We start from the raw sequence: 18,597 nt of genomic DNA, 5'->3' as shown, positions 1-18,597 counted from the left end.
TAACTAGTCGAGTGGGGGCTGGACTGCGCAGGCGCGGTGCGGGCAGTTTAAAAAAGCAAACAGCCTATAAAGCAGGCAGCGTCGGAGCGGGCAGTGGAGTGAGAGGCAGCAGAGTGGTTGGGCTTTGGCTCAAGGGGCTTCGGCGTGAAGGGGCAAGGAGAGTAAGTAGCTGGTAAGTAGGTAAAGGCAAGGTTTACCTGTCGTCTATTATAGATTTGTAGGTGGGATTAACTAGGGGGGAAAAAAAACAAGATAGTCAGATGGAGGACATGGTCATATGTTGCAGCTGTTTGATGTGGGAACTCATGGACCTTGCTGTGGTCCACGATGGCCACATCTGCAGTAAGTGCTTGAGGCTGGACGAACTTCGGCTCAGAGTTGATGAGCTGGAGTCGCAGCTACAAACACTGCGCAGCATAAGGGAGGGAGAGAGTTATGTAGACACGGTCCATCAGGAGGCAGTCACCCCCTTTAGAGCAGGTACATCTGAGGTTCAGGATGCAGATAGAATGGTGACTGTCAGGGGAGGGAAGAGGAAGAAGAAGAAGTCAGGCAGGCAGACAGAACAGGGAACCCCGGAGGCTGTTCTCCTCAGTAACAGGTTTTCCGCCTTGGAGGCTGTTGAGGAGGATGACCTGCAGGGGCCTAGCTGCAGTAACCAGGCCTCTGGCACTGGGACTGGTACTGCTGCTCAGAAAGGAAGGGTGGGAAAGAGACATGCGGTAGTGATAGGGGACTCGATAGTCAGGGAAACAGATAGAAGGTTCTGTGGCAGTGAGCATGAATCCCAGATGGTATGTTGCCTCCCAGGTGCCAGGGTCCGGGATGTCACTGATTGGGTCCACAGGATTCTTGAGCGGGAGGGAGAGCAGCCAGAAGTTGTGGTCAGTGTTGGCACCAACGACATAGGTAGGAAGGGGGATGAGGTCCTGAAGAGCGAGTTCAGGGAGCTAGACAGAAGACTGAGGAACAGGACCTCAAGGGTAGCAATCTCGGGATTGCTGCTGGTGCCACGTGATAGTGAAGGCAGGAACAGGAGGAAGTGGCAGATAAATGCGTGGCTGAGAAGTTGGTGCAGGAGGGAGGGTTTTAGATTTCTGGATCATTAGGATCTCTTCTCGGGAAGGTGGGACCTGTACAGAGAGGATGGGTTACACACAGAGAGAAGGGGGCCAATATCCTTGCGGCTAGGTTTGCTAGGGTGGTTCGGGAGGGTTTAAACTAGTTTGTGAGGGGGAAGGGAACTGGAGGAGTAGGTCAGAGGAAGAAGGGGATGGGGAAAAGTTAGATCAAACAGGTGGAGAGGCTTTGGGGAAGGAGAAGCAGAAGCAGAATACAGGCTATAAAAGTAGTAAGGTGGATGGACTGAAGTGTGTTTACTTAAATGCAAGAAGTGTCAGGAATAAGGGAGATGAACTGAGGGCTTGGATAAGTATGGGGGACTATGACATTGTGGCTATCACTGAGACGTGGCTGACATCAGGAGAGGAGTGGATATTGAATATTCCTGGTTTTCGGTGTTTTAAGAGGGATAGGGAAGAGGGGAGAAGAGGAGGAAGGGTGGCGATACTGATCAGGGACACTGTTACGGCTGTGGAAAGGATGGATGTTGTAGAAGGATCATATCTAGAGTCCGTATGGGTGGAAGTAAGGAACAAGAAAGGAGCAGTTACTCTACTAGGAGTATTCTATAGCCCCCCTGGTAGCAGTAGAGATATAGAGGAGCAGATTGGCAGGCAGTGTCTGGAGAGAAGCAAAAATAACAGGGTTGTTATAATGGGAGACTTCAACTTCCCAAATATAGACTGGAACCTGCTTAGTGCCAAAGGTTTAGATGGGACGGAATTTGTTAAATGTGTCCAGGAGGGATTCCTGACGCAGTATGTCGACAGGCTGACTAGAGGGAATGCCATGCTCGATCTAGTTTTAGGAAATGAACCGGGACAGGTGAAGGATCTATTGGTGGGTGAGCATTTGGGGGACAGTGACCATTGCTCCATAACCTTTAAAATTCTCATGGACAGGGACAGGTGCAGAGAGGACAAGAGGATATTTAATTGGGGAAGGGTGAACTACGAGGCTATAAGGAGAGAACTTGGGAGTGTAAAGTGGGATGTCCTTTTTGAAGGGAAATGTAGCATGGAGATGTGGTCGATGTTCAGGGATCTTATGCAGGATGTTAGGGATAAATATGTCCCGGTGAGGCAGAGAAGGAATGGCATGGTGAAGGAACCGTGGGTGATGAGAGAGGTGGAACGACTAGTTAGGGAGAAGAAGGTAGCATACATAAGGTATAAGCAGCAAGGTTCAGACAGGGCCCGTGAGGAATATAGAGTAGCGAGGAAGGAACTTAAGAAAGGGCTGAGGAGAGCTAGAAGGGGACATGAAAAGGCGTTGGCTAGTAGGGTTAAGGAAAATCCCAAGGCCTTTTTCACGTACGTGAAGGGTAGGAGGATGGCTAGGGTAAAGGTAAGTCCGATTAAAGACAAAGGTGGGAGAATGTGCCTGGAGGCGGTGGAAGTGGGAGAAGTTCTCAATACTTCTCTTCGGTATTCACCAAGGAGAGGGGTCTTGATGACACGGAAGGGAGTGCTGGTGAGGGTAATGTTCTCGAGGTTGTAGATATCAAGAGAGAGGATGTGTTGAAGTTGTTAAATAATATCAAGATGGGTAAATCTCCGGGGCCTCATGGGATTTTCCCCAGGCTGCTTCGAGAGGCGAAGGAGGAGATTGTTGAATCGCTGGTAAGGATCTTTGAGTCCTCGTTGTCCATGGGGATGGTGCCGGAAGAGTGGAGGGTGGCGAATGTTGTCCCCTTGTTCAAAAAAGGTAGTAGGGATAGTCCAGGGAATTACAGACCGGTGAGCCTTACGTCTGTGGTGGGTAAGCTGTTAGAAAGGATTCTAAGGGATAGGATCTATGAACACCTGGAGAATCATGGACTGATTAGGGACAGCCAGCATGGCTTTGTGAAGGGAAGATCTTGCCTCACAAGCCTGATAGAGTTCTTTGAGGAGGTGACGAGGAAGATTGATGAGGGTAGTGTGGTGAATGTGGTCTATGTGGATTTTAGTAAGGTGTTTGATAAGGTTCCTCATGGTAGGCTTCTTCAGAAGGTCAGAGGCAAAGGGATCCAGGGAAGCTTGGCTGTGTGGATTAGGAATTGGCTTGCCTGCAGAAAGCAGAGGGTTGTGGTGGAAGGAGTGCTCTCAGATTGGAGGGCAATGACTAGTCGTGTCCCGCAGGGATCGGTTCTGGGACCTCTACTTTTTGTGATACTTATAGATGACTTAGATGAGGGGGTGGAAGGCTGGGTTAGTAAGTTTGCGGACGACACTAAGATCGGCGGTGTTGTGGATAGTGTGGAGGGCTGTCGGAGCTTACAGAGGGATATTGATAGGATGCAGAGCTGGGCTGACAAATGGCAGATGGAGTTCAATCCAGAGAAGTGTGAGGTGGTACACTTTGGAAGGACAAACTTCAGGGCAGAGTACAGGGTAAATGGCAAGGTACTTGGCAGTGTAGAGGAGCAGAGGGATCTGGGGGTTCATATTCACAGTTCACTGAAAGTTGCCTCACAGGTGGATAGAGCAGTTAAGGCGGCCTATGGGATATTAACTTTCATAAATTGTGGGATTGAGTTTAAGAGCTGCGAAGTGATGATGCAGCTTTACAAAACTCTAGTTAGACCACACTTAGAGTACTGTGTTCAGTTCTGGTCGCCGCATTATAGGAAGGATGTGGAGGCGTTGGAGAAGGTGCAGAGGAGATTTACCAGGATGCTGCCTGGATTAGAGCGTATGGAATATGAGGAGAGGCTTAAGGTGCTAGGGCTTTATTCACTGGAAAGGAGGATGAGAGGAGACATGATAGAGTTATATAAAATATTGAGAGGAATAGATTGAGTAGACAGTCAGCCTCTCCTTTCCAGGGCACCAATGCTCAAGACAAGAGGGCATGGCTTTAAGGTTATGGGTGGTAGGTTCAGGGGAGATGTCAGGGGGAGGTTTTTCACCCAGAGAGTGGTTGGTGCATGGAATGCACTGCCTGGGGTGGTGATGGAGGCAGATACATTGGACAGGTTCAAGAGTTTGTTGGATAGGCATATGGAGGAATGTGAGATAGAGGGATATGCGGGAGGAAAGGGTTATATAGTGTGAGGGTGGTTTGATGGACGGCACAACATGGTGGGCCGAAGGGCCTGTTTAGTGCTGTATGGTTCTATGGTTTCCTTGTAACTCAACTCCTGAAGACCCGGCAACATTCTTGTAAATCTCCTCTGCACTCTTTCAATCTTACTGACATCCTTCCTGTAGTTCGGCGACCAGAACTGCACACAATATTCTAAATTTGGTCTCACCAATGACTTATACAACCTCACCAAAACGTTCCAACTCCTATACTCAATACTTTGATTTATAAATGCCAGGATGCTAAAAGCCTTTTTAACAACCCTGTCTACCTGTGATTCTACTTTCAGGGAATTGTATCTGAACTCCCAGATCCCTTTGTTCCTCTGCACTCCTCAGTGCCCTACCATTTACTGTGTATGTCCTCCCTTGATTTGTCCTTCCAAAATGCAACACATCACACTTGTCTGCATTAAATTCCATCTGCCATTTTCTGGACCATTTTTCCATTTGGTCCAGATCCCTTTGCAAGCTTTGAAAGCCTTCCTCGCTGTCCACTACACCTCCAATCTTAGTGTCATCTGCAAATTTACTAATCCAATTTACCACATTATCTTCTAGATCATTGATATATACAATAAACAACAATGGCCCCAACACAGATCCCTGAGGCACACCACTAGTCACAGGCCTCCAATCTGAGAAACAACCATCCACAACCACTCTCTGTCTTCTCCCACTCAGCCAATTTCGAATCCAGTTTACAACCTTTCCATGGATACCCATTGACTGAACCTTCTGAACTAACCTCCCATGTGGGACCTTGTCAAAGGCCTTACTAAAGTCCATGTAGAGAACATCCACAGCCTTACCTTCATCTACTTTCTTAGTGACCTCCTCAAAAAAACTCCACAAGATTCGTTAAACACGATCTACCACGCACAAAGCCATGCTGACTATCCTTAATCAACCCTTGGCTGTCCAAATACTTATATGTCCTATCTCTCAGAACACCTTCCAATAATTTACCCACTACTGATGTCAGGCTCACTGGCCTGTAATTACCTGGTTTACTCTTTGAGCCTTACTTAAACAATGGAACAACATGAGCTATCCTCCAGTCCTCTGGCACCGCACCCGTGGCTAAGGACATTTTAAATATATCTGCCAGGGCCCCTGCAATTTCTACACAAGTCTCTCTCAAGGTCCGAGGAAACATCTTGTCAGGCCCTGGGGATTTATCTACCTTTATTCGCTGTAAAGCATCAAGTAACTCCTTTTTAATCTCTATATGTTCCATGACACTAGTGCTTGTTTCCCTTCCTTCCATATCCACGATGCCAGTTTCCTGAGTAAATACTGATGCAAAAAAACTGTTTAAGACCTCCCCCATCTCCTGAGGCTCCATGCATAGACGACCACTCTGATCTTCTAGGGGACCAATTCTGTCTCTTACTATCCTTTTGCTCTTAATATACCTGTAGAAACCCTTTGGGTTTACCTTCACATTATCTGCCAAAGCAGCCTCATGTCTTCTTTTTGCCTTCCTGATTTCCTTTTTTAGTATTTTCTTACATTTCCTATACTCTTCAAGTACCTCATCCGTTCCTAGTTGCCTATACACCTCTCTCTTTTTCTTAACCAGCTCACCAATATCCCTTGAAAACCAAGGATCCCTATGCTTGTTACCCTTGCCTTTAATCCTGACAGGGTCATACAAACCCTGCACTCTCAAAATTTCGTCTTTGAAGGCTTTCCATTTACTGAGCACATCCTTGCCAGAAAATAACATCCCAATCCACCCTACCTAGATCCTTTCTCATTTTCACAAAATTGGCCTTTCTCCAATTTAGAACCTCCACTTGAGGACCAGACCTATCCTTATCCATAATTATCTTGAAACTAATTGCATTACGGTCACTGGACCCAAAATGCTCACCTACCCATACTTCTGTCACCTGACCTGTCTGGTTCCCTAATAGGAGATCAAGTATTGCATTCTCTCTCGTTAGTACCTCTATATATTGATATAGAAAACTTTCCTGAACACATTTGACAAATTCCAAGCCATCCAACCCTTTCACAGTGTGGGAGTCCCAGTCAATATGTGGAAAGTTAAAATCCCCTACTATTACAACTTTCTGTTTCTTATATCGGTCTGCTATCTCCCTACAGATTTGTTCCTCCAATTCTCTCTGACTATTGGGCGGTCTGTAATACAACCCTATTAGTGTGGTCAAACCTTTCCCGTTCCTCAGCTCCACCCATATGGCCTCTGTAGACGAGCCCTCTGGGTTGTCCTGTCTACGCACAGCCGTGATCTGTTCCCTGACCAGTGATGCCACTCCTCCCCCTTTCATCCCTCCCCCTCTATTACGTCTGAAACAACGGAAGCCCGGAACATTAAGCTGCCAGTCCTGCCCCTCCTTCAACCACGTCTCACTAATAGCAATAACATTATAATCCCACGTGCCAATCCACGCCCTAACTCATCCGCCTTACCTACAATACTCCTTGCATTGAAATAGATGCACCTGAGAACATTACTATCATGTACAAACCTTTGATTTCTGTCCATACCTGCAGACCTCGCACGATCATTTTCCTCCTCACTTTCTTCTCTAACACTCTGGTTCCCCTCCCCCTGCAAATCTAGTTTAAACCCACCGGAGCAGCACTAGCAAACCTACCTGCAAGTATGTTAGTCCCCTTCCAGTTCAGGTGTCAACCGTCCCTTCGGAACAGATCCCACCTTCCCTGGAACAAAGCCCAATTATCCAGAAACCTGAAGTCCTCCCTCCTGCACCAACTCCTTAGCCACGTATTTAGCTGCATGATCCTCCTATTTCTAGCCTCACTAGCACGTGGCACTGGTAGCAATCCTGAGATTGAAACCTTGGAGGTCCTGTCCTTTAACTTTGCACCTAATGGGTGGGAAGTTCAAGGGAGATCTGAGGAATGTTTTTACCCAGAGAGTGGTTGGGGCATGGAATACACTGCCTGGGGTAGTGGTGGAGGCAGGTACATTGGTTAAATTCAAGAGATTACTAGATAAGCATATGGAGGGATATGTGGGAGGAAGGGGTTAGATAGGCGAGGTTTAAAGGTTGGCACAACAACATGGGCTGAAGGGCCTGTATTGTGCTGCCCTGTTCTATGTTCTAAATCTAAACGAAGGAAACACTGGGGATACGAGACAAAAGTTGGCCATGGCTGATAGGGAAAATACATTGAAAGGTTATGATGGTGGACAGACAATGGCTAGCATTGAAAAGAAATGATGCATAATTTAATCGAAAATATATATTCTGTCAAAGAACAAAATCTAAACAGGAAAAGGGGCAGACGAGAAATGAAACCGTACTAAATCCAGACAGGAGACTGCAGATGCTGGAAATCTGGAGCAACACACAAAAGGTGCTGGAGGAACTCTGGGTCAGGCATCATCTATGGAGGGAAATGGGGATCTGGTCAAGGCCCAATTCAGACTGGGAATAAATCCAAGCAAGTGGCCTTGAGAACTGAGCATTTTGGAACTCCCCAGGAATTAAGAAATGGGAGATACGAGAGTAAACTGGAAAGAAAACATCAAAACAGACTCCAGAAACTTCTGTGTGTACTTGAAAAGGAAAAGACTAGGGAGGGCAATTGTGGGTGCCTTATAAATAGAGATTGGAGAATTTATAACAGTAAGTAGGAAATGGCTGAGTTGATGAGCTTGAATGGTGCTAAATCCAAAGAACGATCTACATCCCAGAGCTTTGAAAAAGGCAGCTATAGAGTTAGTGCACTATCCCGTTATAGTCTTTCAAAATGCTGTAGATTTCAACATGGAGGGTAGCAAATGAGATCCCTCAATTTAGGAAAGGGAAAGAGAAGACAGGGACCCAGGACTTCTTAACCCAACATTAATAGGTTCATACAGCACAGAAAATGGTCCTCTGGCCCATCTCGCCCATGTCAACCAAGATTCCCACCTAAGCGAGTCCCATTTGCCCATGTTCAGCCCACATCCCTCTATACCTTTCCTATACATGTACTTATCCAAATGTTATTATTGTACCTCCCTCAACTACTTCCTCTAGCAGCTCATTCCATGTACTCACCAACCTCTGCGTGAAGAAGTTGCCCCTCACGTCCCTTTTAAATCTTTCTCCTCTCACCCTAAACCTATGCCCTCTAGCTTTTGATTCCCTTTCCCTGGACAAAGAACAATGTGCATTGACCATCTCTATGCCCCTTTATAATCTTATACACCTCTATAAGGTCACCACCCAAGTCTCCTATGCTCCAAGGAATAAAGTCTGAGCATGTCCAACTTCTCCCCATAACTCAGACACTCTAGTCCTGGCAACATTCTTGCCAGCTTAATGATGTCCTTCTTATAACAGGTATTGGTGGCCTAAAAGCACATTAAGGTGGATAAATCCCCAGAGCTTGACCAAGTGCATCCTCGGACCTTGTGGGAAGCTAGGGAAGAAATTGCAGTAGCCCTTGTAGAGATAGCTGCTTTATTTTTAGTCACAGAAGGGTAGCTAATGTTGTACCATTATTTAAGAAGGTTGCATGAACACTACCTCATTATGCCTTTTATTACACTATTTTTGTAATTTATAGATTTTTGTGCCTTTGCACTGTATTGCTGCCACAAAACAACAAATTTCACATCCTATGTCAGTGATAATAAATCTAATTCTGATTCAGCAAAGACAAGCTAGGGAACTATGGACCAGTTAGTCTGACATCAGTGGTGGGGAAGTCACCGGGGGGGGGGGGGGGGGGGGAGGATTCTAAGGGATAGGATGTGTCTTTATTTGGATAGACAAGGTCCTGATTAGGAATAGTCAGCACAGCTTTGTACGTGCAAAATCATGTCTGACAAATCTGTTAAAGGTTTTCGAAGAAGTGACCAAGAGGATAGATGAGGGCAGGGCAGTGGACATTATCAAAATGGACAAGGCCTTTGGCAAGGTCTCACATGGAAGGCTAGTTTGGAAGGTTAGATCACAAGAGATCCAGGGAGAAACAACCCAAGTTTGTCCAACCTCTCCTTATAGCATATGCCTTCTAATCCAGGCAGCATCCTGGTAAACCTCTTCTGCACCCTCTCCAAAGTATCCACATCCTTCCTATGATGGGGCAAACAGAATTGAATGCAATACCCCAGGTGCGGCCTAACCAGAGTTTTATAAAGCTGCAACAAAACTTCCTGACTCGAACTCTATGCCTCGACTAATGAAGGCAAGCATGCCATACACCACCTTTACCACCCTAGCAACCTGTGCAGCTACTTTCAGGGAGCTTTGGACTTGGACCCCAAGATCCCTCTGTACATCAACACTGTTTAAGGGCCCTGCCACTGAATGTGTTCTGTGCCTTTACATTTGATCCCCTAAAGTGGAACATCTCACACTTGGCTGGGTTAAACTCCATCTGCCATTTCTCCACCCATACCTGCAACTGATCCATATCCTGTTGTATCCTTTGGCAACCTTCTACACCATCCACAACATCATTAATCTTTGTATCGTCTGTGAACTGACTAACCCATCCACATTTTCAACCAAGTCATACATTTCTTATAGAGGGATATGCTTGATCCCAACTGCCTAAACCTGATGCATGCTCCTTTTTTATGACTAGAGCCTCAATATCGCTCATCAACCAGGGTTCCCTAAACTTGCCAGTCTTGCCCTTTACCCTAACAGGAACATGCTGTCCTTGGACTCCTGATATTGCACTTTTAAAAGCCTCCCACTTACTGGTCATTTCTTCTTCACCTGCAGTCTCACCCAATTGACCACTACAATATCCTGTCTAATGCCTCCAAAGTTAGCCGGAAGCCAGTTTAGGACCTTTGTCTGTGGAGGGAGTATGCTGTTGGGAAAAGTAGGTAGTAGGGAAAATGCTGGAACCCATAACAGAATGTAAAAACAAACACCTAGAAATGAATAATAAGATTGAGCAAAGTTAGTTTTGATCTATGAAAAGAAAATCAAGTTTGATTAATCTACTGGAGTTCTTTGAGAACATGACCAACAGAACAGATACAAGGAAGCTCGTGCATGGGTGTACTTGGATTTCTAGGAGGCTTTTGACAAGGTCCTACACAGGAGATTAGATTACAAGGTTAAAGCACATGGAATCCTCATTTTTATGTGTCTCATATTTTCCTCAAGACAGGCAGCAGCCGTTGCACTGTTGGCCCTCAGAGAATCCCACCAATCTCACTTGCCCACCTATTTCCCGGTTACCTATCCTCTCTCACAAGCCCATCAACCCACTAATTCTCCTATCACCCATCTACCTAGGGATAATTTATACCAATAAATTAACCTAACAACCAGCATGTCTTTGGGATGTGGGAGGAAACAGAAGCAATGGGGAAACCTACGTGGTCATAGGGAGAGCATGCAAACTCCACACAGAGTGCATTGGAAGTCAGGACTGTGAGTCAGTTGTACCATTTTCTGCACCATTGAACCACCCTGGTGAGTAATATACTGACATGGATTGAGAATCCATAAGGATGTCCTTATAGATGTATAATAAAATCATGAGGGGCATAGACGTGTGAATGGTCAGAGACTTTAGTTTTAGACTCTCCTACCCTAGGGAATAGAAGGCATAGAGTTAAGGTGAGAGGGGAAAAGTTTAAAAGGGAACTGAGGGGCAACTTTTTCCACTCAGAGAGTGGTGGGTATATGGAACAAGTTGCCAGAAAAAGCAGTTGAGGTGGATACAATTACGGCATTTAAAATGCATTTAGATAGTTACACAGGCAAGAAAGGTTTAGAGGGATATGGGCCAAATGCAGGCAAATAGGACTCACTCAGTTAGGCAACTTATTCAGCACAGACGAGTTGGACTGAAGGGCCTGTTTCTGTATTGTTTAACTCTATGATCAGAACTGCACACAATACTCCAACTGTGGTCTCACTAACAATTTATACAGTTGCAACATGACACCCCAACTCCTGTACTCAATACCCTGACTGATTAAGCCAAGTGTGCCAAATGCCTATGCTGTCTTTCTTTTCTCTTTGTTTAACTCTAGCTAACTCTTTATATCAAAAGATACAGGTGGACTGCAAGGAAAAACTTTTATTTAGGAAAACAAGTAGTTTTGATTGGAATTCACTGCCTATTGAACATAGAACATGTAGGGATGATAGAATTAAAATTAATCAGTGCCTTCAGGAAGGAATTAAATGGGCATTTGATACCAAATAATTTCTAGAGCTACAGAAAAAGCACAGAAGAAATGGTCCAAGTGCCAGCACCCAGTCAATGGGCCAAATAGCCTTCTGTGCCTTAAATTTATGGAGTTATAGAATTGTTAAGAATTCTCAGGTCTAACAGCTCCATTACTTTAGAGATAGATGTGAGAAACCACTTCCCTCCTCTTCAATTAATTCCTACCAAATTTTCAGCATTCGCTCTGGGATACACTCAGATCATTCTCCACACTTTGTCCATACATCTGTACAGCACAGTGATAGAATCTGGGTGAGTGAGATGATGGAAATGTGAGGAGAATAAGATGGGATTACTATAAATGGGTGTTGATGCGCCGTGTAGACTCAGGTTGAAGGGCTGGTTTCTGTGCCATGTGACTTTACGTCTAGGATTTCACCAGTCAATCGATAGTGTCTTGTAAACACAATGGCTGACTTGGAAAATGCTGTTTCTTGATTAACTCACTGCAAAGAATTCTGCCATTCTAAAGGACTGATTTTTAACACAAGACGGTTATACCATTAAATTGATATTGAGAGATGGAATACAATCCCTGAAAGAGAGATTAAATCAAATTTTATAATAATTTTCAAAATGGACTTTGATAAATAGTTGATGAGAAAAATTTCTGAGTTATGGGGAAAGGCCAAGGTCGTGAAACTAAATGATCAGGATGATTAGTCTTTGTGAATGTGGTACTATTCAAAACATTCATGTACTCATTCTTACTGATTGCAAAAAGAGGAAAGGAGAAATCTGAAGGAAATAAAGAATTTATGATCAGTTAGAGGAATTAACACTTACCTCAGACTCAGACTCCTCATGTGATGCTGCTCTTCTGTATCTAACTTTGTTGCTGCTTCTAGAATCATCCTCACCGCCTTCTCCTTCCAGTTTAGCTTTAGTTTTGCCTTTCCTCATTAGAAAATTATCCACCACCCAAAACATTAATGCCTGAGGAATGAAAGGGAAACAATAAATGGCAATATTAAGGACCGTAGTGATGAACACAAACACAGATGAAGTTTGACACAATTCATACCACATCTACACATTTTTCCTGGAGGATCTACCCTGGACCCACCACATTGCTGCAATCATGAAGAAGGCACGCCAGCGGCTCTACTTTGTTAGGAGTTTGAGGAGATGTGATATGCCATCAAAGACTCTTGCAAATAATGTATGGTGGATCACAAGAGGCTGCAGAGGGTTGTAGACTCAGCCAGCTCCATTACGGGCACAACCCTCCCCACCGTCGAGGACATTTTCAAGAGGTGGTGCCTCAAGAAGGCAGCATCCATCACTGAGGACCCTTACCATCCGGGACATGCCCTCTTCTCGTTACTACCATTGGGAAGGAGGTATAGAAGCATGAAGACCCACACTCAACAATTTTGGAACAGCTTCTTCCCCTCTGCCATCAGATTTCTGAACGGTCCACGAACACTACCTCATTATTCCTTTTTTGCACTACTTATTTTGTAATTTATCGTAATTTTGTGTGTTTGCACCGTACTGCTGCGGCAAAACAACAAATTTCATGACATATAATGATAATAAACCTGATTTGGAGTTCTGATTCTGACAGCTTATCAATATAAAGTTAATTAATAGAAATATCCTTTGTTCCCAATCAAAGACACACAATGTCGGTCTGTGAGCCCAAGCTAAATTTGATTTAAACATTTTACAGCATTTTCCAGAAATCTAATGTTTAATTTTTAAACTGCATGAATAATGGTCCCCATTATGCACCTCACTCTTTATAATCAAATTTACAAACCTTATATCAGAACAGACATAAATATCAGAGCAACACAAACCTTTATGTTCAAAAGCTCAATCTAAAAGGGCTACTTACATTGACAAAAAAAGGAACTATCAGCATCACAATTGCCAGCTCCAGCTGCGGGTTCTGGATTGGATTGAGCAGAGCAACCTGTAAATCATATATAAAGAATAATTTGAAGTGCATATATGAAAGGAGGCCTTTTAGACAGGCAAACCTCAATCTACAGTCATTTTGTTCAGCAAGAAAAAACAAACTGTTGGACGAACTCAGCTGGTCGAGTAAAATCTGTGAGGATGAGGAACTGTTAACATTTTGGGTTGAACGCTGCATCGGGATGGTCATTTCCACAGTCATCTCATTGACCACTTCACTCTCAATCACCTTTGCCACAGTCCACGTACAACTGAATGCATACTGCAACATTTGAATACTCAAACTTCTAACACACTGTAACTTCTCTTCACCATTGTGAACCATCTTCTCCATCCTCCTCTCACCCTCCACCAACATCAACACACAAAGACCTCGTGGAATTCAAGAATCACAAGGCTGACAATGTCAGCTCAGCCAGATCTGTCACTTCCCTCATTACCCTGTGTACTGGGACAAACTTCCTCCAGTCTACATTGGAGCCAGGGGATATGAGCAAGATACGAAATGAATACTTAAGATATCTTTATTAGGCACATGTACATCGAAACACACAGCGAAATGCTTCTTTTGCGTAGAGTGTTCTGGGGGCAGCCCGCAAGTGTTGCCATGCTTCCAGCGCCAACATGCATTCCCACAACTTCCTAACCTGTACGTCTTTGGAATGTGGGAGGAAACTGGAGCACCCGGAGGAAACCCACACAGACACGGTGAGAATGTACAAGCTCCTTACAGACAACGGCCGGAATTGAACTCGGGTCGCTGGTGCTGTAAAACGTTACGCTAACCGCTACACTACCATACCAATACTTCTCATTGGTATTCACCAGGGAGAAGAATGTGGAGACTGGATTGTTAGGGGAGGGGTATGCTGATATTCTGGAACATGTGTTTGACAAGGTTTCCCATGGTAGGCTCATCCAGAAAGTCATGAGGCATGGGATCTATGGAGTCTTGGCTGCGTGGATTCGGAACTGGCTTGCCCACAGAAGGCAGAGAGTGGTAGTAGATGGATTGTATTCTGTCCGGAGGTCGGTGACCAGTGGTGTTCCACAGGGATCTGTTCTAGGACCCCTGCTCTTTGTGATTTTTTATAAATGACTTGGATGAGGAAGTGGAGGAGTGGGTTATTAAGTTTGCAGATGACACAAAGGTTGTTGGTGTGGAAACTTTAGAAGGTTGTTGTAGGTTACAGTGGGATATAGACAGGATGCAGAGTTGGGTGGAGAAGTGGTGGATGGAGTTCAATCTGGAATAGTGTGAAGTAATAGACTTGGGAAGTTCAAACTTGAAGGTGGAGTACAAGGTTAATGGCAGGATTCTTAGCAGTGTGGAGGAACAGAAGTTCTTGGGGTCCAAGTCCATAGATCCCTCAAAGTTGCCATGCAAGTTGATAGGGTGGTTAAGAAGGCGTATAGTGTGCTGGCCTTCTTTAGTCAGGGGATTGAGTTCAAGAGCCTTGAGATAATGTTGCATCTCTATAAAACTGTTGTTAGACCACACTTTGAGTACTGTGTTCAGTTCTGGTTGCATCATTAAAGGAAGAATGTGGAAGCTTTAGAGAGGGTGCAGAGGAGATTTACCAGGATGCTGCCTAAATGGGAGAGCATGTCTTATGAGGGAAGGATGAGTGAGCTAGGGCTTTTCTCTTTGGAGTGATGGAGGATGAGAGGCAACTTGATAGAGGTGTATAAGATTATGAGAGGTAGAGAGAGAATGGACAGCTAGCACTTTTTGCCCCAGGTTGGCAATGGCCGATACCAGAGGACATCCATTTAAAGGTGAGTGGAGGAAAGTTTAGAGGAGATGGCAGGGGTGGTGGTGGAGGCTGATACAATAAGGACATTTAGAAGACTCTGAGATTGGCACATAGATGTAAGAAAAATGGAGGGTTATGGGCTGTGTAGGAGGAAAGGTTTAGATTGATCGTGGAGTAGGTATATATAGGTCAGCATAATATCGTGGGCCAAAGGGTCCGTACTGTGCTGTACTGTTCCATGTTCTATTTTTGTGTTAGGAAGGAAGGAAGTGTTATAGATACTGGCACACATTAAGGTGGATTAATCTCCAGAGCCTGATGGGATCCATGTCCGGCTTCCAGGGTGAGAAATTTTCTTGGTGGAAGGAGTCAGAGGGTGGTAGCGGAGAGTTTTTGAAGTCATTTTTTCAAACAGCAAGGAAACAGGCTTAACTGGTCCATGCTGACTAGGATGCCCATCTAAACTGGTCCCATTTGGCCGTGTTTGGCCCATATCCCCCTAAACCTTTCCTATCCATGGAACTGTCCAAGTGTCTTTTAATTATTGTTAATGTACCTGCCTCAACCACTTCCTCTGGTAGCTCATTCCACTTACAGACCACTCTCTAGGTGAACAAGTTGCCCCTCAGGTATCGATTAAATCTCTCCCTTCTCACCTGAAACCTATGCCCTCTAGTTCTTGCTTCCCCAACCCTGGAAACAAGACTGTGTGCGTTCACCCCATCTATGCCCCTCATGATTTTATACACCTCCATAAAATCATGCCTCATTGTCTTAAGCGCCAATGAATAAGGTCCAAGTCTGCTCAACCTCTCTCTATAGATCTGTCCCTTGAGTCCTGGCAAATATCCTCGTAAATCTTTTCTGCACTCTTTCCAGCTTAATGACACCTTTCCTATAACAGGGTGACCAAAACTGAACACAATATTCCAAGTGTGGCCTCACCAATGTCTTGTACAACTGAAGCATAAAATCCCAACATCTATAATTAATGCCTTGTGGAATGGAGGGCTATCATTATAAGGGGGGATTGGATAGGTTTGGTTTATTCTCACTGGAATGTAGGACGCCAAGGGGTAACCTTATGGAGATTTATATAATTTTGAGGGGCATGGATTGGATGGATAGTCTTTCCCCAAGGATGTGGGAGTTTCAAACTAGAGGGCATAGATTTACACTGAAAGGGAAAAGAAAATTAAAGGAAATTAAATTAAGTTTGGCAGGGGGATAGGAACCCAAGTGATAGGTAAGAGTTTGGTGCATTTGGTGTACAAGTAGATACAGCGTGTAGAAAGACTGAGGAAGGATAGGCAGTTGAAAGGGCAAAATTGCAGTCAGCTGAGTGAGCTGAACTGTGTGTACTTTAATGCAAGAAGTATCAGGAATAAGGGCGATGAACTTAGAGCATGGGTAAGTACATGGAACTATGACGTTGTGGCCATTACAGAGACTTGGCTGTCACAAGGGCAGGAATGGCTTCTGGATATTCCAGGATTTAGATGTTTTCCCTCCGTCTCTGTCCCTTTTTAAAAGAGGTGCGGGAGTGGCTTTGCTGATCAGGGACAGTGTCACAGCTGTAGAAAGGGAGGACATCCTGGAGGGATCGTCTACTGAGTCAGTGTGGGTGGAAGTCAGAAACAGGAAGGGAGCAATCACTCTGTTGGGAATATTCTACAGACCCCCAATAGCAGCAGAGACACTGAGGAGCAGATCAGGAAGCAGATTTTGGAAAGATGCAAAAATAACAGTTGTTATGGGTGATTTCAACTTCCCTAATATTGACTGGCACCAGAATAAAGGGGATAGATGGGGCAGAATTTGTTAGGAGTGTCCAGGATGGATTCCTGACACAGTATGTGGACAGGCCGACTGGAGGAGAGGCCAGTCTGGACCTGGTACTAGGTAATGAGCCTGATCAGGTTTCAGATCTCTCGGTGGGACAGCGTTTTGGAGAGAGACCATAACTCCTTGACCTTTGCCAAAGCCTTGGAGAGGGATAGGAGCAGATGATATGGGACAGTATTTAATTGGGGGAAGGGGTATAATGATGCTACTAGGCAGGAACTTGGGAGCTCAAAATGGGAACAAATGTTCTTGGGGAAGTGCACAATGGAAATGTGGCAGTTGTTTAAGGAGTACTTAAGGATGAGACAAGGTAAGGATGACAGAGTGAAGGAACTGTGGTTGACAAGAGATGTAGAATATCTTGTCAAGAGGAAGAATAAAGCTTACATAAGGTTTAGAAAGAAAGGATCAGACAGGGCTCTGGAAAATAACAAGGTAGACAGGAGGGAGCTTAAAAATGGATTTGGGAGAGGAAGGGGGCATGAGAAGGCCTTGGTGAGTAGGATCAAGGAAAACTCTAAGGCGTTCTACACGTATGTGAAGAACAGGAGGATGACTAGAGTGGGGGATAAAAGAAGAAACATGTGCCTGGAGTTGGAAGAGGTAGTGGAGGTCCTTAATGAATACTTTGCTTCAGTATTCACCAGAGAGAGAGACCATGATGTTTGTGAGGATGGCGTACGACAGGCTGATATGCTAGGGCACGTCAATGTGAAGAAAGAGGATGTGCTGGAATTAGGAAAAACATTAGGATAGATAAGTCACCGGGGCTGGATGGGATATATCCAAGGTTTTTATGGGAAGTGAGGGAAGAGATTGCTGTGCCTTTGGTGACGACCTTTGCATCCTCACTGGCCATAGGAGTAGTGTCAGATAATCACAAGATCACAAGACAAGGGAGCAGAAGCAGGCCATTCGGCCCATCGAGTCTGCTCCAAGGAAAAGGGAAAAAGAAATGGGGTGGGAAAAAAAAACTATTCTAATCTCATTTTCCAGCCTTATCCCCATATCCCTTGATACCCTGACTATTTAGATATCTGTCTATCTCCTCCTTGAACACCCCCCACTGATCTGGCCTCCACTGCTGCGCGTGGCAAGGAGTTCCACAATTTCACCACCCTCTGGGTAAAGAAATTTCTCCTCATCTCTGTCTTGAAACTGTACCCTCTAATTCTAAGATTGTGCCCTCTGGTCCTGGACTCACCCACCAAGGGAAACAGCCTAGCCACATCTACTCTATCCTTTCCTGTCAACATTTTAAATGTCGCTATGAGGTCCCCTCTCATCGTTCTGTACTCCAGTGAGTACAGTCCAAGAGCCGACAAACGCTCCTCATACGTAAGCCCTTTTGTTCCCGGAATCATTCTCGTAAATCTCCTCTGAACCCTCTCCAACGTCAGCACATCCTTCCTAAGATGTGGGGCCCAAAACTGCGCACAGTATTCCAAATGAGGCCTCACTAGTGCCCCGTAGAGCCTCATCAACACTTCCTTACTTTTATACACTATACCTCTCGAGATGAATGCCAACATAGCATTCGCTTTCTTAACCACTGATCCAACCTGGTGGTTAACTGTTAAGTAATTGGAGGGTGGCAAATGTTGTTCCTTTGTTCCAGAAAGGGAGTAGGGATAACCCTGGGAATTAAAGACCAGTGAGTCTTACTTCAGTGGTGGGTAAAT

The 18,597-nt window shown here is 44.9% G+C and overlaps 1 protein-coding gene across 2 annotated transcripts in view; it reads right to left on the bottom strand.

The window, feature by feature from the left end:
- The window catches only part of stimate (STIM activating enhance), an 88,789-nt gene that overhangs the window by 17,937 nt on the left and 52,255 nt on the right, over positions 1 to 18,597 (bottom strand). For both annotated transcript variants that reach the window (XM_052017648.1, XM_052017647.1), the window contains exons 6-7: positions 13,231 to 13,308; positions 12,174 to 12,323 (exon numbers count right to left, since the gene is read on the bottom strand). In XM_052017648.1, coding sequence (XP_051873608.1) covers positions 12,174 to 12,323; positions 13,231 to 13,308 — 228 coding nt within the window. The remainder of the gene's footprint in view (positions 1 to 12,173; positions 12,324 to 13,230; positions 13,309 to 18,597) is intronic.

This window comes from Pristis pectinata, chromosome 6 (assembly GCF_009764475.1).
Source record: "Pristis pectinata isolate sPriPec2 chromosome 6, sPriPec2.1.pri, whole genome shotgun sequence".
NCBI lineage: Eukaryota > Metazoa > Chordata > Chondrichthyes > Rhinopristiformes > Pristidae > Pristis > Pristis pectinata.
Note: the sequence above shows the minus strand (reverse complement) of the source record. Positions and strands in the feature narration are given on the sequence as shown.